Raw genomic sequence first — 26,210 nt, forward strand, 5'->3', positions numbered from 1 at the left:
TACTGTTTTTAAGCCAGGTCTTGCTCAATCTATATTTGTACGTTTGGTTTTTCCTGCCTAAATGTAAGACTTTGCTTTTCTCCACATTGAAACTCATGTTGTTGGACAGGGCTCATTGTTCAAGTTTGTCAAGATCTTTTTGGATCCTGAGTTTCTCTTCTGGGGTGTTGGCTACTCCTGTCAGTTTGATGTCATTTGTAAATTTCATGAGTTCCCATTCAGTTCTCTCATCTAAGTCATAAGATGAGAAGAAGATGAGAATTGCTGTGGGGAAAATCTCTCCTCTCCCATGGCTGCTCCCCCACCTGAGTGTTTAGCTTTTCAATCTGTTTTTTGTTTTTAAATAGCAAAGTGAACTAATGTGTGCAAGAAAACAGCTTTTAATTTGCTCAATACCTATCGATGTGGTGCATATTGATAGCCTGTCTCCCTTTAATGTGAGCTTTCTTAAGAGGTACTTAGCCCAGGAGTTAATTCCCTAACCATCTAATTGAGCCCCTACATGCTCAGGTCTCTCTAATTGCCCATATAACCCTTTGGAGCAGAGAGGTATTTACAGGGAGTCAAAGTGAAAGAAGACATCCGTCTTTTGCTTAACAACCATACAAATATTCTAACATGGATCCTATTAGAAATGTTCCCAGTGCGCTTCAGGCTATCTTTAACCTGAAATTATATGCGGTTATTTTACCATTGCTTCTTCAGGCAAAGCAGCTCCCAAAATCAAAGAATTAGGAATCTAGATCCCATGACAAGACCTATAAAACCTCAATCCATGATGCCTTGCATGTTTACCCAGGATAAACCTCACAGAAAATCCCTGCCAGCCAATAGTCCAATGCCAGGGGTGAATCAGTCCAGTCCTGCTTGTTTTGCTTTCAGGGGTTTTTCTACTCGGAAATAGACATGAACATTCCATCGTAAAGATGGAAAGAATCCTTAGAATTCCATCTATTCTCCTACGAGGCTTTCTATAACATTAGGTGTCAGGCTGTCCTCCTACAGAAGCCCAAAGTGGCGACTGCAGTGAAAATCCCCCCCCCCCCGATTCTGTGATTCCCTTGCATTGTCTTCAAAATCCCATTTGTGCTCTCCATGTCATTCAGGGGAAGAGTCAGACAAGCCAGAAAGAACCGAACCGGCACCTCAATGGGGGACAAAGCCCAAGCCTTGGAGGAGGGAGGCCTGCTTAGTAGGGCTGCAGAAGAGCTCTGCAGGAGCCCAAAGACTGTTGGATGGCCCAGATGAGAGGATAGAAGGGGAACTCATCAGATTTGCAGATGTCACCAAGCTATGGAGAACAGTCAACTTCTTAGAAGACAGACTTGAGATCCAGAAAGCTCTTGACAGACTTGAATCCTGGGCTCTATGCAACAAAATGCAATTCACTGGTGAGAAAAACAAGGTTTTAAACTTATGCAAGAAAAACTAAATGTATAGGTATAGAAGGGGTTATACCTGGCCATACAGTAGTAACTGCGAGAGGGATTTAGGGGTCCTAGTGGACAGTAACTTAAGCATGAGACAGCTGTGTGCTGCAGCTGCCAAAAAGCCAACACAGTCCTAGGTTGCATCAACAGAGTGACAGTGTCAAAATCATGTGAAGTAATGGTGTTGGTTTGTATTGGTAGGACCACACTTGGGAGTACTGCATCCAGTTCTGGTCACCATGATACAAAAAAGATCCTGGGACCCTAGAAAGAGTGCAGAAAAGAGCAACAAAGATGATTAGGGGACCAGAGGATAAAGCATACAATGAATAGTTGCAGGAACTGGGTATGGCTATCAAAGAGGACTAGGGGTCACATGGCAGCTGTCTTAAGGAACTTGAGAGGCTCTCTCAGGTCAACCTGTTCTCCACAGCAGCTGAGGGCTGGACAAGAAGTAACAGGTGGAAGATCATTAGAGAGAGATCCAACCAACAAAGGAGAAATTTCCTGAGAGCGAGAACAATTAATCAGTGGAACGGCTTGTGGGTACTCTCATCACTGAAGGTTTTCAATAAGAGATTGGATAGCCATTTGTCTGGAATGGTATAAGGTCTGCTGGACAAGCAGGGGGTTAGATTAGAAGACTCCAAATGGCCTCTTCCAATCTTGTTATTCTATGTTCTATATATAGCCACTCTGTGAAGGCTGAGTTTCAAAACATGGCATCCAACTGTGGAATACAACCCAGTACCAGACGGGCCTTTGATTGTGTGGATCACAACAAATTGTGGCAAGTTCTTAAAGAGATGGGAGTACCAGACCATCTTATTTGTCTCTTGAGAAACCTATCCGCTGTTGCAAGAAGCAACAGTGAGAACTGGACACGGAACCACTGATTGGTTCAAAATTGGGAAAGGAGTCCGGCAAGGCTGTATTCTGTCACCCTGCCTTATATGCAGAGCACATCATGAGAAAGGCAGGGCTAGATGAATCAAAAGTTGGAATTAAGATTGCCGGGAGAAATATCAACAACCTAAGATATGCAGATGATACCACTCTAATGGCAGAAAGTGAAGAGGAACTAAAGAGCCTCTTGATGTGGGTGAAGAAGAGTGCAAAAGTTGGCTTGAAACTCAACATTAAGAAAACCAAGATCATGGCATCCAGCCCTCTCAATTCCTAACAAATAGATGGGGAAGAAATGGAGGTAGTGACAGATTTTATCTTCCTGGGCTCCAAGATCACTCAGATGGGGACTGCAGCCAAGAAATTAAAACACGCTTGCTCCTGGGGAGGAAAGCTATGGCAAATCTAGACAGCATACTAAAAAGCAGACATCACCCTGCCAACAAAAGTGCGTGTAGTCAAGGCCATGGTTTTCCCAGTTGCAATGTATGGCTGTGTAAGTTAGACCATAAGAAAGGCTGAGCGCCAAAAAATTGAGGCCTTTGAACTATGGTGCTGGAGAAGACTCTTGTGAGTCCCCTGGACTGCAAGGCGATCAAACCGGTCCTAGAGGAGATCAACCCTGACTGCTCTTTAGAAGGCTAGATCCTGAAGTTGAAACTCAAGTACTTTGGTCACCTAATGAGAAGGAAGGACTGACTGGGAAAGATTGAGGGCAAGAGAAGGGGACGACAGAGAATGAGGTAGCCACTGAAGCAGTAGGCGTGAGCTTAAATGGACTCCAGAAGATGGTAGAGGACAGGAAGGCCTGGAGGAACATTGTCCATGGGGTCGCGATGGGTCGGACACAACTTCGCAACTAACAACAAATGTTGCTATTTTGTTACTGCTTACCTTATTTTGTTTTTTGGGGTGATTGTGAAGTATTCAGGTCTTTTCACTGAAAGGAAGCATGTGAAAATTTGCATAATAAAAATCCGAACAGACTCGATGATTTCCCAAGTTTCAAAGCATGGCTCTTAGCCCTATCTCAGATTTTATGAATTCAAATTCATCTATATCATCAGTATGTGATAAGACTTTAATTTTGCTGGAGCTTCCGGTGGCGAGGCGTTGCCGAAGGAGGCTTTTTCTTCAGCCTCCAGCCCGGGATTGCGTCAAAGCCGTCAAAACAGCGTGGATCAGCTGTTTTGCGGCTCGGAACTTTCTCCCCGGGCGAAGGGGAGAAAGTGAGTTTGGTCTGGATAGGGGTTGAGTTCCCTAGTCCCCCCAGGAGCGATCCTGGGGGGATGAAGGTGAGAACTCCCCCGGAGTCCGGACCTCTTCTCCGCAGCTCGGTGCATCTTCGTTCCTTGGAGCGAAGCCAGACGTCGCTGCCACTGCTGTTACATTGTATCTGCTTGTGAGTAACTTTTGAAACAGACGGAACCTGATAGGGGATTTTTTTTATTTCAGTTAAAATGTGACTTTAACTCGAAGATTTTATTGGGATTTTTATTACTTGCTATAAGTGAAAGTGACAAGAAAATGGCCGCGGAAGCATTCCTTTTTTTTTAACAAAAGGAAAACTTTCACTTTCTTTCCGGTTGTGGATGTACTTTAAAGGATTTTAATTTTTTTTTACTTAAAGTCAAGTTTTTCAAGTTTATACTTGCTGTGGTGATTTTTAAAAAATAATTTGGCAGAATGGCTTCAAAACGTACTGTCCCTGCATTGCCTAAAACAGCTATTTCTTCTCCTGTGGTGCAAATTCAACAACAAAAATCTAGATCTCCCCCACCAACACCTCCTCCCTCCATTACACTTAAAGATTTACAAGAGGCTTTAGCCAAGTCCTCATTGCAGACTCTGAAACAAACAGAAGAACTTTTGGATAAGAAAAATCAGGAACTTTGTGAAAATTTATCACATATTTTTCAAGGACTTGCAGCTCATATTGATCGTGTAGAGGGAAGAGTGGAATTAGTGGAGAAAATGGAAGGAACGGAGGATAGACTTGAAAAGGTAGAGGAAGGAGTGGAAACTTTTCAAAATGACATGGTAATGTTACAATATAAACAATTGGAATTTGCTCTGAGAATCAGGGGCCTTAAAGAGGACCCACAAGAGAAACTTAAAGAGGAAGTTGTTACAGCTTTGGCCCTGGTATTGAATTGCAACCCAGAGATGATTTGTGGAGAAATAGAAATTTTTTTTAGAGTGAACTCCTGGGTTGCACGTCAAAGAAACCTACCTAGAGATGTGGTTGTTTATTTTACCACAAGAGTACGTCGTAATGAAATTAAACAGCTCTTTTATCAGCAGAGATTTCAAATTGCAGCACAAGATATTATACTTTTAAAAGAAATACCTTCTAAGATTTTAAGAAGAAGAAAGGATTTTACATTTTTGACTCAGGAGTTAAAGAAGCGGCAGATACCTTTCAGATGGGAAATTCCTTTGGGTATTATATTGAATTTCGCAGGGACCAGACACAGATTAAACTCTGTTCAAAAAGCCAAAGATTTTTATTTGTCGGTCCTGAAAGCTGATATGTCACCATCATCGACATCTAAAGCACAAGAAGATCTGATGGAGCAACTTGTGGAAATGCCTGGGGCTATGTCATTATCGGTAGAAGATCCTCAGAAGGAGCAAAGGATGACCCGTGCTGCTTATAGGCGTAAAGAGAGAGAGCAACAAAAAGAAACAGTCTCTATAATATATCCACAGCCTTCGGAGCCAGTGGGAGGGGCGAGGCCAGAGATCTGCAGCGACAGACATGCAGGGAATGCTTAGCAAGCTTTGTAAGCCAAAAGATGGATAAATGCTGGAAGTGAGACTTTATTATGGAAATGGAAGAAATTAGTTCATTATATGTTTGTAAAGAATTGATAGTTTTTTGTTTTTGTTTATTTGAAAGATGTAAAAAATTAAGATTGGGATTTTATTTTATTTTTCCAGCTGTGAAGCAGGAAGTATTGACTTAAGATTTTATTGAAAGTATAGACTGGAGGGGGAAGAAAGTGAAGGGAAAATTTAAATGTAAAATGTAAGAAAAAATTATGTAAAGTTTAAATGTTGAAGGTGGATAGATCATATTTAGAGAAAGTATGGAGTGATTAAATGTTATATAGTTTTTGAGTAGATATATTGGTTTTTAATTAATTTTAATTAATTTAATTGCCTTATTAGAGTTAAAGTAGATATATACTGATAGCATTATATTTGTTTAGTTAAATTGTAATTTAGATTTGGAATGATGTGTTTCAATCCTGTATTTGGTTCCCGGAAGCTCGGGGGGGGGGGAAGGGGATTAGGGGTATTAAAAATTTTTTTTGATGTATTCATATGCTATAGGTAAATAATAATTGTATTGATAAGGTTGTAGATTTATATGTGGTTTTTTTTAAGGAGGTGCCCGGTGAATACCCCAACTGCACCAGACGGGATGGTTGAGAGAGGAAGGGAAGTAGGAGAGAGGGAGGAAGGAGGAGAGGTAGTAGGTCCAGGGGGGAGGAAGGTGTGGAAAGTGAAAGAGGGGAGTGCAGGGGGGGGGGGACATCGGACACTTCCGTGAATGTATTGAATAGTGTTATCTTTTTTTTTTGGTTGATATTGTGACTAAATGCATCATATTTTTGTGATTGTTTTTAACTGAAAAATTAATAAAAATTTCTAATAAAAAAAAGACTTTAATTTTGCTAATTAAATGGCTAACACCAATAGTAGCTTGGGCTTGAAAAATTGTAATTATTTTTAAGAAACATCACAAATGTATTACAAAAAATTACAAAGTAAATTAGGTGAAATGCAAATTAAATGATACAACCATTTCTGTGGGAAGTCCTTTCAAGAGTATTGTTCTTTAAAAGTAAACATCACTCAGTTTAAATTCTATTTAATATTTTTCCTAATATAAAATCAGTCATTTTTCTTCATTTTTGGACTCTGCCTATTAAAGCACTATGTGTTTCAATTCAAAGTTAAAAAGCACACCTACATGCAAAAAGTATACCTACACGACCAGGAGGAGGAGCTGCTACCAGGATTTTGTATAGTTGCTCCTGTAAAGAGTAAAGACCCCAAATCAATGTGGAAGGAGAGAAAGGCTGCCTCAGAAGCCAGCTCTGAACAGGGATCGCAGCCCGCCAGCCCAAGGAGTCCCTGGCCCCCCAACAACACAGAGGTGATCTACAGCAACATGTGTGCTTGTAGCTTTGTGTGCGTGTGAGAGATGCCAATTTTTCAACTTGAGGAGAGAAAGAATTGGGAGGCACAGGGGAGACATGCTTGACTTTATTAGAAAAATGCCTGTTTATACAAGGCTCTGTATTGCACCCTTTATAGAACAGCTCCCCCAACAGACTGAAGCCCAGCCTGATGAACCCCACATAAGCTTAAGTGATACGCATCCTGGTTCCTGTGCAGGATTGCATTAATTATGTATGCTACAAATTACAACATTCGGTAGAAAAATTCTTGGTCTTCTTTATTGTCTCCCATAGGAATGTGACCAATTTTCCCAGTGACTTAAAAAAACAAAGCATATACACTTTTTACGTCATTCTGTAAAAAAACAGACATTATCAAAATGGTACTGAAAACCATTCCATTTCTCGATCAGTGATGCCACGACTGACCGACTGACCAGCGCTTCATGCAAGCAGCCGGCAGCAGCAGAGCTCGGCCGGGGGGGGGGGGGGGGGGNTGCCACGACTGACCGACTGACCAGCGCTTCATGCAAGCAGCCGGCAGCAGCAGAGCTCGGCCGGGGGGGGGGGGGGGCGGCTCTTTTCAGGCAACAGGGAGAAAAGCAGAAAAGGACGACGGGCACAGCTGCTTCTTGGGTCTGCTGTGGCCAAAGGCTCCTTCCCCCCCCCCCCCGTCAGAGCCAGGCAGGCGTGCCAGGAGCAGGAACATGCTGAGGGCTGCAAGGGCAGAGTTTACTGGCGTAGTGGAGGGAGGGTGAGGGGGTAGTGCCAGCCTGGGGGTGGGTGGGAGTAGCAGTGGCAAAGGCAGAGGCAAGGCAAGCAAAAGGGGGCTCTCCGGGCAGTGGGCAGGGCCTCTCTGTCCATCACGGCCTGCTCCCCCCCCCGGCACGGGAGCAGCCAAGATGCTTCAGATGTCCATGCAGTCGTTGTCCTCCTCCTCCTCTTCCTCCTCCTCCTCTTCCTCCTCCTCCTCCTCCTCAGAGTCGCTCTCCAGAGAAGACTCTTGGCTGGAGGTCTCCACCACCTCCAGGGCAGGCTGGCAGAGGGTCTCCTTCTTCACGTTGGCTGCTGACTGGGCCGAAAGTATCGCAGACTGTTCCGGAAGAAGGAATGGTGGGGGTCAGTTACTAGTCCAATCCCCCCATCAGAAATGGGCCCTTCAACCCGCAGAGGAAAAGCACAACCCTCCTGGTTGGATTAGCCCCAGGCACAGAGCAGGAATGGTGGCTCTTCTGTATGGGGGGGGGGGACCAGCTGTTACCACATGGTTCAGAGGGAGAGGACCGTTCTCTGCCACTTCTCCTCCCCACCACCCTTTCAGCCTTCTCCTCCTTCGCATTACTCCCCCCTCCCCATGTAACGTACCTTGAGCTTCTGCTTGGTCTCTTCCGAGATGCTGCCCTTTGGGGACAGGAGGGTGGGTGTTGGCGGAGTGACAGTGATCTCAGGCGGGAATTTGGAGATGGACGAAGGGATGAAGAGCTTTGGTACGCTGGGCAAGGTGCGGGATTTCACTCGGTTGCTGCTGGTTTTGCTGACCTGCCTCCCCAGGGGATGCGCATCTGCCGTGAGTTCTGTCTTGGAACTGGATGCTAAGCCCCCCCCAGTAGAAACGGAAGTGAGCCCCAAGGATCTTTGAAGGCACGGGGGGCACCTTGGTGTGACTGGCCCCTTTTGGATCTGCAACGTATTGTGGAGGACTCTTTCAGCCTCCTTTGAGGCCTGGAGGGCAGAGTGCAAAAATGGGGGTACCCAGCAGATCCTTCCCGCACCCCAAATGGAACCAAACGAGGATCGAAGCTTTCCTCACCTGGATCCGCTGTCTGCCCTGCTGACTCCAGCTCCACCTGCCAGGGTGGTAGAACAGAAGAGGGGATGACAGCAGCCATTTTCATCTGGTGGCAGAGGGGGGATTCCTGGTGTGGTCCTGCTAGGCGTGACTCCGATCTGCTCTCCTCTTCTTTGTCTGTGCAAACAGAGAGATCCAACAGGGTTACTCTTACAGGTGTAAACTGTCCCATCCCAGCCCTGGGAGCCCCTAGAAGAGATTTCTCCAGGCTCATCGGAGGTTCTTGGGGAACATTCCTGAAGCTGACCTTTCTGCAAATCAAGAGTGTGTGTTGAGCTGCTAACCATTAGCACAGTGGTTAGGATACTGGTGTTTACTGGAGAGAACTGGTTTCTATGGCCAAGCAAGGGAGCCCCCCAAATACAAGCCAGAGAGAAGTTAAGGAAAGTGGGGCTATATTCAGGCCACCAAATATGGGGGGATTTCAGCATTTCATGCCCCAATGGCTGTAAACCTTTCTCTGTCCTGGGAGATGCGAGTTTGCAGGCCACAGGTAGAGCATCCCAAGAGGAATTGGAAACATGGGATGCCCATGGGGCTGCTCCAGAGGTCAAATACATGGCAGGGTTAAGGATCTGAATGAAGCAAAGGTTGTCGAGCAGAATGAGGGGCCAATGGGTGAGTAGGGAAGTCCCTCAGCCATTCTTAGAAGTTCTGCTGCAACCCTTTTTGCTTGGATCCACAGAAGATACAGCCCTGGCCCAAGCAAAGAGCTGGTTTGCTCGCAAGCAAACCTGTATCTCCCTGGAACCCGAGGCCCTGCTCTAAGCACTTTTCTACACAAGAATTCCAGAAATCAACCTGAGACAGAATCACAGATGCACAACAGAAAAGAGACATCATGCCTGCCAATACTTTTCTGCTTTATTGTGGAAACATCAGGCTGGCAACAGAAGTCAGCACCAGCAGCCCACTCCCCTCCTACTGCTGACTGCTCTTCCCTTGTTGCCAGGGCAACCTGTTTGCAGATGCTGACAGCAGAGGGTGGCGCTCATCTGCTGGTGCCTCACACTGGCTTATTCCCTCCAATTCCTCAACCCACACTCCCTGACAGATGAGCACCAAAACTCTCAGACTTATGGTCTCCTGGCTTCAGGCTCAAGACCTTCTCATCCTTCAGCTCCAGGTCACACAATCCTTTTTATTCAATTTTCAATTTGGAATAGAGCTGGAAGGGACCTTGGAGGTCTTCTAGTCCAACCCATTGCTTAAGCAGGAGGACCTATACCATCTCAGACAAGTGACCTCTAGCCCCTTCTTAAAAAATCTCCAGTGATGGAGCCCCCAATTTCTGAAGGCAAGCTGTTCCACTGGTTAATTGTCCTCACTGTCAGGAAGTTTTTCCTTAATTCTAGGTTGCTTCTCTCTTTGTTCAGTTTCCAACCATTAGTTTCTTGACCTGCCCTCTGGTGCTTTGGTGAATAACCTGACCCCCTCTTCTTTGTGGCAGCCCCTCAAGTACTGGAATACTGCTATCATGTCTCCCGTTTTTTCTTTTCTTTGGACTAACCCAGGGGTACGCAACGCTGGCTCTTTTTATGACTTGTGGACTTCAACTCCCAGAATTCCTGGACTAGCCAAACCCAAGTCCTGCAGCCATTCTTCATATGTTTTAGTCTCCAGGCCTTTGATCATCTTAGTTGCTCTTCTCTGAATTTTTCCCAAATTCTCAACATCTTTTTATGCTTCACTGTCAGTGTTTTAAATAATGTTTTGAATCTCCATCACTGGAGGTTTTTAAGAAGAGATTGGACAGCCATTTGTCTGAAATGTTATAGGAACTCCTGCTTGAGCAAAGGGTTGGACTAGAAGACCTTCAAGGTCCCTTCCAGCCCTGTTACTCTGTTAAAGGAAGCAAGAAGTGAAGGGTCCCATGTCAGAGGCCTGCTTCAGCAGCCAAGCCTGACCCAGTAATCAAGGGGAAGATGATTCGGCTGCCAGAGACGTATCTCTTTCTATGTCTTCCACATCAAATGAAGACCGCTTTGAAATCACCCAATTTTTTAACTAGTTGTAGTCTCTTAGCTACTTCATTTCTCATCCTCCCTGTTTAGGTTTCACTGCTGTTGAAGGCCGCTTCCTGAAGCCAAGGCACCACCTTCTCCTCCTTTTTGTCCAATGGAGCATCTTGGGAGGGGCTTCCTGGACTGAAGGCCAATTCCAACCTATGAGTGACATGCTAAGACAAAGTGACACCCCTCCGTACCAGGATCTTGCCATCTATGTGCTGATGAAGACATTCACTCTATGCACAAGCACCATGAAGTGCACAACTCAACAGCACCCCTATCTTTCCCATCAGAGAAGAGGTGAAGGGAGCAGTTCTGCTGCTAAATGAACAGTGCCAGCCACATGCTGAAATTATTTGAAATGCTGCCTTTATGTGTCATTTGCAGAGGCTGCTATTAAGAAATCATCCTAATTTCTGAGGGATCTCAAAGCACTTCCAGGGAGCTTTGAACAAGACACCAAGTGGACAGATTCATGCACACAGGACATCAGACTGAATCTACTCAGCTGAGCTCCATTATGATTAGAGCTGGAGAGAATTCAAGGCTTCATGTTATTTGCTACATAACAACTTTTCGTGGTCTTTCTCCCGTAGGTTGTGTGGTCCATGTGTCCCTGCAACCTGGAGGATCCATCTCTAGATGCCAGAAATCTCTTTCCCAAACGCACAATGCAACCCAGTCCTCCAATGTTCAGCTACTGTAACATGGCTGGTGTGCTTCTCTGGAGCGGTTAAACCAAGGACACTCAGCATTTCAGGGGGTGTAAAATATGTCTCAGGAAGATGAACCCGGGACAGGAGGATAAAATCCCTAGACGGCAGATGATACGTGTGGATGATACATTAATCTCTGATCTTGGCACTGGACAACATGATGGATCACTCCCAAGCTGTGGACAGTTAGGGTGGGTGGGCGGGCACTGGACAAATGCCAAGAAGAATTTATTTAAGTAGATAAGGAACCAGGATTTTCACTGAATTCGCTGTGCTCCCTTTGTGTTGTGACCTGTTACTGGACTAAATGCCAGCTCCAATCTACTAGTAACATGAATAGAGCTGGAAGGGACCTTGGAGGTCTTCTAGTCCAGCCTCCTACTCAAGCAGAGAAGAGAGATACCCATCCAGACCAGAATCTTGCAACTCTTTGTGAGTTGGATGAAGAGACCTTACGATGAGCAGCCAGTGAGGTATTCAGAGATTGCAAGGAAGGCCAGACTTGGAATGAGGGGAGGCCTTCTCTGGTGGCCATCTGGGCAGCAGGGGACAGGCCACAGAAGGACCAGAACACAGCAGGAACAGGAGGGCCAGCACTTCGGAAGCAGCACTCCTTTCAAAGAGGATTCAATGGAGGGGGGGGGGGAGAAGGCAGGAAAATGGAGGCTGGACCTTCCAACAGCCTGGACCTGAAAGGAATGTGTGTGTGTGTGTCCTGGGATAGGGCAAGAGCAGAGGGTGTGTGTATGTGGGGGAGGGGAGGCTCTCTTTAGTCTTGTTTCTGAATCACCTGTTCTATCCTACATACTTTATGGCTTGGGTCCCCCAAAAGTCATTCTGACTCATTAGGCTATTTTAGCATTCCTCGGCTCTCAAGACTCTGAGCATGCAGAAATGTCACTTAAGACGATCCAAATGGGAAAACCATGGGGAGGCAGCTGCTGAAGAAGCCACATGGAGATTCCTTGATTTCAGTAACAATTCCCCAATGGGAAATCTTCTGTCCTGGAGCATGACGCGGGTGCCGGGTGATCCCGATTACAGAGACCCATTTCAATTAGGCTTCAGACCTGGTTGCGGTGAGGAAACCATGGATGCATGCTTGCTGAGTGATGATCTGGACGGTGCTCCAAGCAGCTTTTCTGCATTTCTTAAGCCATGATACATCGAGAGTGGCATTTAGAATAGAATAGAGCTGGAAGGGACCGTGTTGGTCTTCTAGTCCAGTCTCCCGCTCAAGCAGGAGGACCTATACCATCTCAGAAAAGTGACTCTCTAGCCTCTTCTTAAAAATCTCTAGTGATGGAGCACCCACGATTTCTGGAGGCAAGCTGTTCCACTGGTTAATTGTCCTCACTGTCAGGAAGTTTCTCCTTAATTCCAGGTTGCTTCTCTCTTGGGTCAGTTTCCAATCATTGTTTCTTGTCCTGCCTTCTGGTGCTTTGGATAATAACATGACCCCCTCTTCTTTTGTGGCAGCCCCTCAAATACTGGAATACTGCTATTACATCTCCCCTATTTCTTCTTTTCTTTAGACTAACCAAGCCCAAATCCCGCAGCCGTTCTTTGTGAGTTTAGAAGACAGTATTTCATGGTGCTTCTGCTCCTTCTTGGACCAAGCATTTCAAAAGAGGATTTTGCTTGTGCAGTTCCTAAACCACTGTTAATCCTGATTTTTAATACACACACACACACCAGAGAGAGGGAAGGAGGGAGGGAGGAGGGAGGGGAGAGAGAGGGAGAGAGCAAGCAAGCTGCACTCTCCTCCAGCTACTAGTGCCTTTCTGAATCAGTTTCTCAGTTATCTTGAAAGCCTCAGCTGGGTTGATACCATATTGCCTAAAAGCTGCTTTCACCATTGAGGATCTGCAAGAGAGGCGCCTCCCCCCCCCACTTGCCAAGGAGAGGCGCTCTCTACCCCTGGGGCCCATCAGCCCTTCCAGGCCAGCTTTTAAAAAGCCCGGAGAGCAATTTATGCTCTCCAGCCTTCCTCCTGCATAGATGTATTGCTCTGCTTGGAATTTAGCTGGGTTTTAGCACCCAGTGCAAAGGGATGCTCTGACTACTTCAAAGAGGCCAGTTCTGAAAAGGAAGTCCCACGGCTGCCTAAAGCAACTGCCACCAACCACAGGAAGAGACTCTCCGAGGAGGAGGAGGAGGCAGACCCATCAGTCGAGAAGCAGATCTTTACAAGAGAAAAGCTCACCAGGTCTGAGACTGGACGTAGGAGGCATCTCCTGGAGGTTCTCCACCCCTGCCGGCTCCTGTGGTGGCAAGAGGAGACCACCGGTGGCAGAAGAGGAGGAGGAGGAGGAGGAGGAGGAGGAGGAAGAGGAGGAGGGCGAGGCTGCCTTGGGCTTGCTCTGCTGATCTGCCGGTCTGGGTGGGACTTCTGCAACCGAGGAGGCAGTGTCCGCAGCAGTCCCCAGGGGGGGCGTCAGAGACTTGGGGGCAGCAGCAAAGAAGTGGTCCCTGCTGTCTCTGGGGTGCTTTGGGGTGGCAGGAGCATCTCCGGCTGACTAGAAAAAAGAGGAGAAAAAGGAAAAACAGGGCGACGGGTCAGGGGGGGTGTTTCGTAATTGCATGCAGGGCCCAACTCCACCCCACTGGCAAATTCTACAGAGTGCATTTCTTACCTGCCCCCCCCCAGCTGCACCCTTGACCGTAAAGGCCTCTGTGCCTAAAGAAGCTTCCAAAACCCAGGCACAGAACTTGCTTTTTCCTAAATGATGTATTTTAGAAGATATGGATATGAACCGAAATTCCCCCAGAAAGAAATGCAAAAAAAGAGTTTTTTCTTGGGAGGGGACATGTCAGACCGAGGCATCCTGAGCCACGGGATCAGTCTCAAAGGGCCACCTTCCACCAAGTGTAGCCAGGAGGCTTCCCACCCTTGCTCAGAGCTGCTAGCCCCATGCCAGCTCTCTGAGGGTGCTCTAGAAGTAGGAAACATACATGAAGAAATAAAGCACAGGGAAATGTGCCGGATACAAATATAACATGGCAGACTGAGCCCAAGGACGAGACCCGACCTGAATCTCTCCGTTTCTGACCCCCAGACTGAAGCAGAGGCAGGCAGGCCAACAAACCTGCTTTGTTCTACACCAAAACACCCCGAAGTCATGGACCATGCAAACAAGCAACAGTTCAGTGCATGGAGCTATTAGTAGACTGGATGCTCTGCACCTCTTGCTGGACTCCCAGGGAGCATTCAGGGCTGCATCCGAGGGGAAAAGGCGCATGCGCTGGCCTGCCTCTGGCCGCATCACAGAAGAGCAAGCCAACGTTGGCGCAGAGGAAAGGGAAGGGCCGATCTGAAGCCCAGCGGAGCCACTCCAAGGGCTGGCAGGACCAGGCACGGTTCTCCCCTCCTTCGCTGGGCTCCCGGCAGCAGCCACAAGCAGCTCTCACACTGGCTGAGGAGACCAGCTGAGGACTTACCTGTTTTTGGGCAGAAGCACCAATGTGCACTTGGCAAAATTTGACGGCCTGTTCCAGAGCTGCCGCTTCATCAACCTGCGGGCAGAAATCACATTAGGGAGCCCAAGCAGTCAGAAGACGCTTCCTAAAAGACGTTCAGCCAGCCCTGTCTGGGAAGGCCGCGCTCAAGACGCCCCCAGAACAGGTCTCGGTCCCCCCCCTTTCGTGAAGCTCTCTCCCAAGGGGGGGGAGGGGTTCTTTTGACAGACAAAATGGGCTTGCCTCAGAGACAATCCTTCTGGGAACAGGCAGTCTTTCTCATGGCTAGCTATGTTGCTTCCTTTTCATAACGGATTTTTTGTTTCAGTTGGGGCAGTGCTTGCTTATTTTATTTAGGCTGATTTGGGCCATTTATTTTTAAAATGTATGCTTTTGTGAAGCACCCTGAGGTGAAATTAGTAAGAATCTGCGGCTGCCATTTCTCTCGACCAACAGGCGGGCCTCCCTTTCCTCACCTATCCCCGGATGCCAAGAGGGAAACGAGCCCAGCTGTGGGGGCCACCGCCAGTCAGCACCTCGCAAGCCCTTTACTCACTTGCTTAATGAGCATGTAGGTCTCAGACATGATCTTCTCAATTTTGCCTAGGTCATAGGTCATGACCTTCTGCCCTTGCTGCCACACGCGGTAGGCGTCCAGAAGAAGGGTCTTCCCCGACTCTGTTTCCCCGGCCAGCTTCCTCTTCCGGTTGGGCTTCTGGCTGGTCTCTTCTGGGGGGCAGGCCTGGCCCTGGGCCTTCCCTGCCTCCAGTTGCTGGTGCTTCGAGCTGATGCTCAAATCCTCCAGGGATAGCTCTGCCGTGGTCCGGCTCTCGGGAACCTTGTCCTTGCAGACCTTGCCAGAGGGTGCTTGGGCCAGCTCAGGATAAAGAGAAGAGGCCTCCATTTTTTCAGGCTCAGCAGCAAAATGGTCATACTCCATGGGCTCGGCTGTGCCTGATGGAGACACTCCTTTCGTTTCTTTCTCCGGCTTGCCCTCAGCTGGCTCCATGGCAGCGAGAGGCTGGTCCTGGCCCTCTTCTCGGGCCACGTCTTCAATGTCGCAAGACACCCCCTCCTCTCTGGACAAGGCTGCCTTTGGGGGCATGTCTTCCTGGCCCTCCTCTGCACTTGCCTTGTGAAAGACATCAGTAGTCATTCTTGTCTCCAAAATGTCACCACACTGTCCACTTTGATCTTCAGAGACCTTCAAGGCAAACAGAGTTAGCTGGCTGAAGTTCCATGAGCGTCTGCATTGTGGGCGGTGTGGGAAGACTTACCTCGCTGAGCTCATGCAACATGTCCTCTAGCACCATCACGGTGAGAACAAAGGCGCGCTGGGCAAGAACCTGGCGATCCGCATCTCTCAAATATTTCCTGTAGTCAGGAAAGGAAGAGCCATACAGGTTAGAGGCATTTCAAGGGGATCCAAGCCATCCGTCACACACCACGCCGCACCATCACGTTCTCCCAGGCCCATCTTACAGGGCAGTGGCTACTCAGACTCAGTCGTGGGTGTAGTAAAACACTCCATAAATTTTATATGCAGCGACACTTTCTATCCTTAGCCACAGATCCACTTATGGAGTTACCTGGCTGAAGTTAAAACCACACGACTCCAAATGGCAACAGAGCCTGGAAGTCAAAGCCTTAAAGGAACAATTTCTGTCCTCTTTTCATCCCAACAACAGAAGGACCAAAGGAGGATCGTTCGTGTTCCTCTTTCTGGAGCTGGCCTTGCCCGTCAGAATTTGATGACGAAACTTTGCCCTCACTACAGGACATGATCCCTCAACAGGGCTCCATTTCTATCAAAATAAAAACATCTTTATGCTGTCAACTTGCAAAGCTGCTAACAAACACTTTCCTCTGCTTGACCCAATTGGCCACTTTTCCCTCCAAAAAGCTTCAGTTAAACCAATGTCATGTATTCAAAATTCTTTTGACAACTTGAGAAAGTCCCAGCAGCGTCAATGAGCAACTCCTTAATCAGAGGCAGAAGCAAGATAACTGGGATGAAGCCTTTGGGATGTGCTAAGCTCTGATCCCCAGGTTTTTTTTTCTCTTCTTTGGGGTTCCCAGCCCCAAAGCTCAACTCCCAGCTCAGGAAGGCACTGGTGACACAAGGAAAGCCATCTTTAGTTTTGTGAATGCTATCAAGAAGGGCCTGACTTCCCTTATTGTGAGGGTAGCTCTAGGACTGGGGAGACCATTTGCACAGGGAGAAACCTCCCCCTCCCCCATCAGCAAAGCCTGGGAAGTTCCACCCTCCCCTCATGGAGGGAACAGGGAAGCGAAGCCTTCGGCACTCACTTTCCCTGGTCGGGGGTCCTCTGCAGCATAGAGGAGATTTTCAGCAAGGTGGGGTAATCTTTGAGTTGGGACAGCACGTTCAGCAGCAGGACGATGGAGCGGTTCATGTGAGAGGCGAAGCTACCGGGACGGTCAATTTCATCCACGGGGATGCGCCAAATTCCCTGTGCAGAAAGCAAGAGGAGGAGACAAGTCACAAGGAGGACATGCCCTTCGACTTTGGCAGGCAGAGGACTTTGCCTCTTGGATATGCCGACTTCCCCATCTAGTCTCCAGCCATGGCTGAGAAGGCCATCAGAGAAAACTTGCTCACCGCTAATCACTTTACCCAGCACAAGGCATGTGTGCTTGCAGAAATCTACACTTCTGGTTTGAACTCAGCTATTCAAGCTTAAAGAGATAAAGAGAGAGAACTTTTATGATTATTTGGCTCCTGGCTAACTGTGGTCAGTTGTGGAAGAAACAGGCAAGAGAGACACTCGCAGATGTTGGTTAAGCTGCTAACAGTATTGAGGCAAGACCAGGGTCATGTCTTCTTTTACCTAGTTCAGGGGAAATAATGGAGGGACCTGCATCTGGAGGTGGGAATGGGCGGCTAAGGATCCAGAGGAGGCCCGCCGAGTCCTTAAAAGCTCAGGGGAGGGTCCTGGGATGCTTTTGAAGGGCCGCTGTTCCCTTTGAGGGTCTCTTAAGGGCCAGGATACCTGCTGGCTGCTCCAAGGGCCCCCCAGAGACTATTCACACGACTGGAGGCTGCAATCCTGAGGCTCCAATAATGGAAAGGCCTCGGTCATCTGGAATCTTCCCCGTCCCCCAGCAGGCCTCTCCCGACCCCCGGGCTCCTCGGTCTCGCGGGCCGGTCTACCTCCGCGCATTGAAATCCGGCTTGCACGTGAAAAAGGCAAGGCAGGGCCGCTCCACGGCAGGCGACTCGGGATGCCCGAGTCGGGCTCGGCGGCTGTGCCAGCATCCCCTGGCACCGGGAAGCCTCCGCAGAGAGCGCCCGGGAGGGCCGCCGCCGCCGCCCGCCTCTCTCTCCTCTCTGCGCCCGGTCGGAATTCAAAGCGGAGCCGCCCAGGAAGGAAGTGAGCGCGGCGGCGGCGGCAGATCAGCCTCCTGACTCTCCAGCCGCCGACCCCACCTGACCCCCGTCGCCCGCCTTCCTTCCTTGTCGGGAGCGGCCGCGCAGCCCCTCCCTTCCCGCCCACGCCCCCCGGCGGCGGCTCACCATTTCGGACGGGCGCAAGCAGCGGCCCGCCGCCCCGCGAGCGGCGGTAGCGGTCGAGGCGAGGTTCGTTGCACCGCCGCTGCCTCTGCCTCCGCCGCGACTGTTCCCGGGCGGTGCCCGTGCGTGGCTCCGCGGCCGCGGGAGGAGGACGGAGCCATCGCGACCCGCGGCCTCGCCCCGCCACTGCCCGGCCCGTCCTTTGCCGGGCTGCCCTTGCCTCTCTGCGCGGCCGGCCCAGCCCCCGAAGCGACGCGTTACTGCCCGGCCCCTCCTGCGCGTTGCCCGCGCCGCCTACCTCCCCGGCGGAGCAGCGCCGCCCGGCCCGCTGCCCGCGCGGGAGCCGAGAGTAGGGCGCCGCCGCTCCTACAAGGCCGCCGCGTCCTCCCAGCCCCGCCGCTCTGCCTGGAGCGCCCCGGGGAAACGCGGCGCCTTCCCGAAGTCCCCGGGGCCCTCCGCCACCCCCGCGGCAGTGGAAGCGGATCCGTGTCCGCCCCCCGCGGTCCTTTCCCCCGTTTCCCTTCGGCCTCCTCCGCGGAGGGAAGGGAGCCGTCCAGCATCTAAAGCCCCACTTTACTGATGCCGACCCAGCCTGCGCCTCCCAAGGCCGGTGCCATCCCAGTGCCGGACGACGCAGGGGCAGCTTGAATCGGGCCGCCCTCGCTGCGAGCTTCCAGGCCTGCAGCCCCCGCAACCCGCAACCGCCCCAGACTGGAGCCTGGAGACCCCACAGCGCACAAGAGCCGCAGGCGAGAATCGAGGGGAGAAGCTCCCCCCCATCTCGCCGGTCCAAGGTGGACCCCTCCGAAGGAGGCACCTTTAAACGGCGGCGGTGGGGGTGTGTTGTACATTCAGGCAGGGAAGAGAGACGCTTTTAAGAGAAGCGAATACCCCCCCCCCCACGCGGCAGGGTCCTCCGGCCCTAAAGCCTCTTAGAGCGCAATAAAGCAGCGCCGGAGGAAGCCCAGCGCCCTCTGACCTCCCCCCCTCTTGCCCTGCTGCCTTGGATCCATCTCTGCCAACGGCAGCCCAGGGGACCCCCCCCCCCCAACACAGCCTGCAGCACAAACCAAGGCTGGTCAAAAGCTGAGTGCAAGAGACTCCGGTTCAACTCAGGCAAGACTGGGCTTTTGGACCGCATGGTTTTCCCACCTCCCGGTGCCCCTGTTCCTCCTAGGCAGCGCTCCATGTCAGTGCATGATGGCCTCCAGGAGGGGACCCCGAGCGGCCCAGAAAGACGTCCAGACAGCATTAGACAGACAGATGAAGACCCCGTGATACTCTGGCCTGCTAGTTCTGCCTTCTGGAGCCTCTCTTGTCTCCCGGGCTCAACTGACCAGGGGGCTCCAGCTCAGCCTTTAGAAAGGAGAAGTTTGGCTGCTGGATTAAGGCGATCAAAGGGCCTCATTCATAATAGAGCTGGAAGGGACCTTGTTGGTCTTCTAGTCCAGCCCCCTGCTCAAGCAGGACTTATACCATCTCAGAAAAGTGACTCTCTAACCTCTTCTTAAAAATCTCCAGTGATGGAGCACCCACAATTTCTGAAGGCAAGCTGTTCCACTGGTTAATTGTCCTCAATTTCTCCTTCATTCCAGGTTGCTCCTCTCTTTGATTAGTTTCTATTCATTATTTCTTGTCCTGCCCTCTGGTGCTTTGGTGAATAAGTTGACCCCCTCCTCTTTGGGGCAACCTCTCAAATTTATTTATTTATTTATTTATTTATTATTCGAATTTATATCCCGCCCTTCTCCTTGCAGACTCAGGGCGGCTGACAATCGATTAAAAACACCAATAACAATTACAAAATTAAAATTAATTAAAATGAAATATTTAAATTGTCTGATTAAAATATGATTAAAAACCCCTCTAAAAACCCCTCTTAAAAATTGCCCTAGGCCAGNGACCCACCCTGTGGGAGCGTACTGGCCGATGGGAGGTAATCTGTGGCAGAAGGCGGTCTCGAAGGTATCCTGGTCCGCTGCCATGGAGCGCCTTAAAGATGATAGTCAGCACCTTGAAGCGCACCCGGAAGGCCACCGGCAGCCAATGCAGCTCGCGCAGCAGCGGTGTTACGTGGGAGCGACGAGTCCCTCCCAACACTGGAATAATGCTATCATGTCATCCCTAGTTCTTCTTTTCTCTAGATTAGCCAAACCTAACAACCTGCAACTGTTCATGTTTTAGTCTCCAGGCTAAATCATCTTAGTTGCTCTTCTTTGCACTTTTTCCAAAGTCTCAACATCTTTTTTGTAATGTGATGACCAAAACTGGATGCAGTATTCCAGGTGTGGCCTCACTAAGGCTTTATAAAGCAGTAGTAATACTTCACGTGATTTTGATTCTATGTCTGTTTATACAACCAAGTATTGTATTAGCTTTTTTGGCGGCTGCTGCACACGGCTGGCTCATATTTAAGTGATCGTCCACTAGGACTTCAAGGTCCCTCTCACAGTTACTGTTTTTGAGCCAGCAAACCCTGTTGGCTACTAGTTAAAACTTTATTTGTTTCTAGATGTTCACAGATCTGGTTTTTTGATTATCTTTTCCAGTATCTTCCCAGGTATTGATGTTTGGCTGATTCGTCTGTAGTTTCCTGGGTCTTGTTTTTTCCCCCTTTCTTGAAGATGGGAACCACATCAGCTCTTTTCTAATCCTCAGGTGTTACAGAATTTTTTAAAGATATGGTACAATGGTTTTGAATTTTGTTGCAAGTCTTTGTTCATTCTGAGCCTTAGCTTTCCTGACTTCATTTTTGCAGATTTGGGCTATATGCTGGTATTTGGCCTTAGTTATGTGTTGCTCTTTTCATTTTTTTTGTACTTGTCCTTTTTGTCTTTCAGTTTATCAGAGAGAACTTTGTGCAACTATGCTGGTTTCTTCTTCAATTTCTTGTTTTTCTTTTTCAGTGGTATTGTGCTGGATTGGGCTTTTATGATCATATTTTTCAGAGTTTCCCATGCTTCTTGAGTTGTATTCCCCTTTAGGATTTTCATCTATGGAATTTTTCTTAGGCTCTTAGTTTGTTAAAATAAGCTCTTTTAAAGTTTAAGACACTGGCTGGATTATGTGCTATTGCTTGCATTTATATTACAACCAATATGATGTGATCACTCTTGCCCAAAGGTCCGGCAATTTCAACTCCCTCTATCCCTTCTTTATTAGTAAGAATTAGGTCCACTTTATGGCTTTTCCTCTAGTTCCCTCCTCTACCTTTTGGATGACAAAGTTGTCAGCTAAGTTGGTTAGGAATCTGTTTGATCTCCCACTTGCTGCAGAGTTTGTCTCCCAGTTGATATCAGGGTAGTTAAAAGTCTCCCATTGTACTGTGGTGTATTTCCTACATACATTTGTTAATTGTTTAGCAAAAAGTTCATTTATTTTTTTCTGCTTGGTTGGGTGGCCTGTTGTATATGGCTATAACAATGTCATTCTTTTTTCCTTTTATATTGACCCATATGGAGTCCAGGAGGTTTTCATCCTTGGTTTTGTGTATTTCTGTAGAGATTAGTGATCTTTTTTATATAATGCAACTCCACCTCTTTTGTTGGGTCTGTTTCTTTTGAATAGTTTATATCCTTCTATCAGTACATTCTAGTCATGAGTTTCATCCCACCAAGTTTCAGTAATGGCAAATATATCACATCTGCCTTCCTGTACTAATACTTCAAGTTCACCCTCTTTGTTCCTTAAATTTTGAGCATTTGTGTATAGGCACTTGAGTCTTTTATGGATCTTGGGTATGTTTCTTATATTTCATAGTTTGCATCTGGGTTTCCTTTCCATCACTCTCTACTTCATTGTGTTTTTCCTTTTTTTCTTCTTTTTTCTCTTTACTCCCTACCTCCTTATGTGATTGGTTATCTAGCGGTTTTTGCTTGTAATCAGGTTCTAAGGGTCTTGAAGATTGCCCCACCCCCTCATTTTTAGTTTAAAGCCCTTCTGATAAGATGGTCATTTTCCAAATATATACTTTCCAGTTCTTGTGAGGGTAACTCTATCCCTTGCCAGTAGCCCTTCATGTAGGTAATGAAGATCATGGTCTAGGAAACCGAAGTTCTCTCGATGACACCAGTTTTTAAGTCAGTGGTCTGTTTCTAAAATCCTTTGTTCCCTTATTGGATGTTGGCCTTTTGTTGGAAATATAGATGAAAACACCACTTGTGCTCCTAATTCTTTAACTTTCTTCCTTAGCTGTTCATAATCTCATTGTTTTTAGATTCATTGTTGTGTCATTGGTCCCCAAGTGTAGGAGAAGAAGGGGGTAGTAATCCATGGGGTTGATTATTTTACTAAGTTTCTCAGTTACATCTTTGATTTTTGCTCCAGCGAGACAATATACCTCCCTAGATTGACCGTGTGATCTTCAGACTATAGTTTCTAATCTTCAAAGCATTGAATCTTCTATCACCAATATTTGCCTTTTTCCCCCCTATGGAAGTGTGGGATACTATTCTTCCTGTTGCAGGAATGCTGGATTGTGTCTCCTTTTTAGAAACTATTGGTGACTGCTCTTTTATAGGTGTCTGCATATTTTCTTCCAGGGGGAGGGTAGGAAAGCGATTGTTCAGTTCCAGAGGGGCTTCACTGGAGTGGGCTAGGATAGATAGTAGGGACTTTGCTGTTGGTTGCTGTTTTCTTCTAAAAGTGACATGTTTCCATCGGTCTTCCTCTTTGGGTTCATACGGTATATACAGTGATTTTTTTCCAGAAGCTGCTTGTTCCCTATTGTGGTCAATTTGGGTGTATTGGGAACTCTTTCTTTTGCAGTTCATACTTGTGCCCCATGGCCACCTCTGAGCGGGAGGCACAAAAAGGCAGGGCCTGTAGCTGGCTAAAGAAGAGAGGGCAGAGAAAGAATAAATGGATCGTGTCCAAAGGCAAGAGATGCGCAGAGGGGGCTCCCGTGGGGCTTCCTGGTGTTCTATCATGTGGTTTGTAGAAATACAAGTATGCATTTCCATACATTGTTTTTCCTGGAAAACATCATTATCCATATGTTCCATTCTCACTTTTTGTAACCAGGCCAATTGAGCAGTAAGCAAGAAAGCTCCCCTGGTTTGGGCACCTTCAGGAGGCCTCGGCAGCCCCTCTTCCTTGCGACTGAAAGGCATAAGCCTCTGGGAGTGGCAGCTCCCTTTCCCACACGACAGACCCCTTTATATCGCAAAGAGCTGAATGGAAGATAGGTTCTCAATTCCATTCCGAGAGTGCTTCGGATACCCCTTTCTGCCAGCTCTCCGCACCAGGGCCTGGAGAGTTGCTGGGGCTAATACCCCGTCTATACTCATCTAAAGGGCAAAGGTCCATGAGAAGGTTTGAGCCCATGGCTCTCCTCCAACAATTATGTTTTTAGGAACTGGACTTCTGTGCCATGCCACATTCATACCAACTGCTCTCAAGGCCATGACTTGGAGAGCATCCTCATAAAACTTCAAATATTTCTTTGCTGTCCATGGAAGGGGCTGAAATGATTCCAAATTCCTACCATTAGTTCAGAGTTCCCCAATCTTTTGGGATTGGTGGCCCGAAGTGGGGGGAGGGGGGAAAGAAAGGATGGTTTTGTGGGGTGTGTGTGTGAATTCATATGTTCTTGGGGGGGGGACAGGTGCTGCTCTGACTAAAGGAACCTCCTCTCTGGAGCAATGCTCCTCTGCTCAGCCAGGTCAGAGGCTGGACAGAGCTGCCCAAGGCCCTCCCTCCTGTTGCCCAACAGGGAAGGAAGGGAGCAGCTCCAGAGCTGCACATGGGGCAAGGGGGCAGCCGTCCAGGGCAGAGAGGTCCTGCTAGATCCTGGCCCGCCTGCCTAGAATCTCACATGATGCAAAGGAAACAGGCACCTGGGGAAAGCCAGAGAAAGCGCCCTGTTTGTGGCTCGGGCAGCCCACTTACGTTGAAGAAGTTGGTCTTGTTCCTCTCACAGAAGAGACCCTGTGCTGGCATGTGCTTCAGCTGCTGCCAGGGGAGACTGCTGCCTAGCAGCACATCGCGCGCCCACGGCAGATTCTATATAGAACAGAGTGCAAAAAAAGAACAAATTCGTTGGTAGGAAGGAGAAAGCAGAATGGTGGCAGCTGCTGTGGCCCCTCTTTCCACCCCTCCCTCCTTCCAAGGTGCCCAAAGTGCCACTTCTTGACCTAAAGCACACGTTTCCCATCCCTGGGCAAAGCTGAAAGGCGGGGGGGGGGGGGGGGGGGGAAACGGGGTNGGGGGGGGGGGGGGGGGAGGAGGTAACTGGGATTCCCGGGGACAAAGTCCAGTCTTCAGAACCACAGATCTCTTTCCTCACTGGGAGAACCGTATACAGCAGAGTCTCCATCCCCTCCTGGAGATGGTCTTTCTCCTGGTGATCAGGCATCCCAAAAATGCTCAGCACTCTCAGTCCTGCTTCTGGCTGCTAAGAGGAAGGTGGTTTTCATCCCATACCAAGTGTCTTGCCCCACTTCCCTCCCTGTTATTTGACGTAGAAGATCTGCCTGGAACGGGAGCAAAGTGGGAAGGGGCAATGTGGGGAGCCTGTTTCCGTATTCTGTGATGGGCCGGCCTCTCTTATGGGGTTGGGCATGTGCCAGGCTGGGCACTGCCTCCTTTTGTGGCCTGGAGAGGGATGCAGGGTGTCCACAGCTCTCCCTTCTTGGCCCAACACTGGTTTTAATTAAGGTGGCCAGCAATGGGGATGGGGAGTCAGGTGTGCGGGACCCTTTCCAGAAAGAGCAACTCTGCATGGGTGCTAAGCCTCCTGTGGCTTGGAAGGCATCTCACCCGGTTAGTCTGAATCCTCACATCTGAGATTGTCATGTACTCTTGATTTACATGGTGGGCTCTCTTCCCGTACACTGATACCTAAGTATGAGACTCCCGTTACATTTTAAAATTAAAATCCATCTTTTATTCAAGAGCAAGGCAGCCCTGAGTGGAAAAAACCTTCTCTCTACCCTCTGCATGGTGCTGCCCCTCACAGACTCCTGGGGACCCCCCACCTTCTTTTAGAGCTGAATCCAACTCTGTTACCAAGGTTCCTTCTACAGGTGGAGCTGTCCAAGGTCCTTGTATATGGCCAAAGGTCCTGGCCTGTTTTCTCCTTCTGTGAAAGGATAATTGTGCAGACCCCTGACCCCTGCTACCTTATGGGTGGGGCTGCAGGCATAGAGGCAGGCCAGGCGGTAGAGACTCTTGTAGTGCTGGGGGAAGCGGCTGAGGCAGAGGTGGAAGGCAGCAATGCAGCGCTCGGTCAGGAAGGTGCGCTGTTCCTCCAGGTCTGTGGGGAGGCCCTCGGCAAACTGGCTGGTGCAGAGGGGCTCGGCTGGTCTCTTGGGGTCGCCCTGGGGGAGGGGGGGAGCAGAGGCTTTGGAAGGCCCCTGGGGAGGGGGCTTCTGCTCCGCAGCACGGCAGGCGTCAGGGCTCTCCAGGAGGTCTTCTGGCTTCCCTAGAGGGTCCAGAAAATAGGCAATGTCACCCTCCCTTTGATCCAGCTCACCCAAATCCCGAACTGCCTTGTAGGCAGGCAGGAGAAGAGCAGAGAGTCTCCCCCCTCCCAGTCCCAGCTTTGCCTCTTCACCTCTTGCAGCAGAAGCCCAGGAAGGAACAGGCCTGCAGCTCAGCCTCAGCCTTTCTTTCCCTGGCACGAAGGCTCCAGCCTTGCCCAACTTACCCCTGTCCTCTGTGGGTGCCAGGCTCTCTTTTCCAGGGGCTGTGAGGTCCGAGCAGGAAGCCAAGGGTCTCCCCTCAGGAGAAGACTTTTTGGTGCTGTCCGGGGGGCTGCCAAGCTCCATAAAGATGTCCTGGGTGGAGTTGGAGTCCGAGAGCCCCACCGCCGAGCTGTCCTGACTCCTGTCTGCATAGGGGAAGCAGGGACACAAGTGAGACAGTGCTTTGGTGGCAACATCCCCCCCTTTTTCCAGACAGCGGCTGCTGTTGCCCCCTCTTCTATTTCAGCATTTGGTTTCTAATAAGCGCAAAGAGCAACACATCCACTCATTGGTTTCAGCACGCAGCCTCTCCTCTTGCAGCCCACTGACACTTCTTCCTTTTGTACATCAATTTAAAACTTTCAGCTGGAAGTAATTGTGTATTGTAACAAAATCTGCACACAAGACTGCAGGGCTATTTGAAAGCT

General features: G+C 49.0%; 1 protein-coding gene across 1 annotated transcript in view; it reads right to left on the reverse strand.

Moving 5' to 3' along the window:
• LOC107295149 (calcineurin-binding protein cabin-1-like) overlaps nucleotides 1–26,210 on the reverse strand; it is a gene marked incomplete at its 5' end in the record, with an annotated part of 46,999 nt that overhangs the window by 4,463 nt on the left and 16,326 nt on the right. The window contains 12 exons of the mRNA XM_015824448.1: nucleotides 7,517–7,622; nucleotides 7,895–8,121; nucleotides 8,340–8,495; nucleotides 13,310–13,367; nucleotides 13,503–13,622; nucleotides 14,545–14,619; nucleotides 15,119–15,766; nucleotides 15,840–15,936; nucleotides 16,873–17,036; nucleotides 23,987–24,100; nucleotides 25,219–25,520; nucleotides 25,746–25,928. Of these exons, the coding sequence (XP_015679934.1) occupies nucleotides 7,517–7,622; nucleotides 7,895–8,121; nucleotides 8,340–8,495; nucleotides 13,310–13,367; nucleotides 13,503–13,622; nucleotides 14,545–14,619; nucleotides 15,119–15,766; nucleotides 15,840–15,936; nucleotides 16,873–17,036; nucleotides 23,987–24,100; nucleotides 25,219–25,520; nucleotides 25,746–25,928 (2,250 nt within the window). The remainder of the gene's footprint in view (nucleotides 1–7,516; nucleotides 7,623–7,894; nucleotides 8,122–8,339; nucleotides 8,496–13,309; nucleotides 13,368–13,502; nucleotides 13,623–14,544; nucleotides 14,620–15,118; nucleotides 15,767–15,839; nucleotides 15,937–16,872; nucleotides 17,037–23,986; nucleotides 24,101–25,218; nucleotides 25,521–25,745; nucleotides 25,929–26,210) is intronic.

This window comes from Protobothrops mucrosquamatus, unplaced genomic scaffold, assembly GCF_001527695.2.
Source record: "Protobothrops mucrosquamatus isolate PMUCROS unplaced genomic scaffold, P.Mucros_1.0 scaffold2239, whole genome shotgun sequence".
NCBI lineage: Eukaryota > Metazoa > Chordata > Lepidosauria > Squamata > Viperidae > Protobothrops > Protobothrops mucrosquamatus.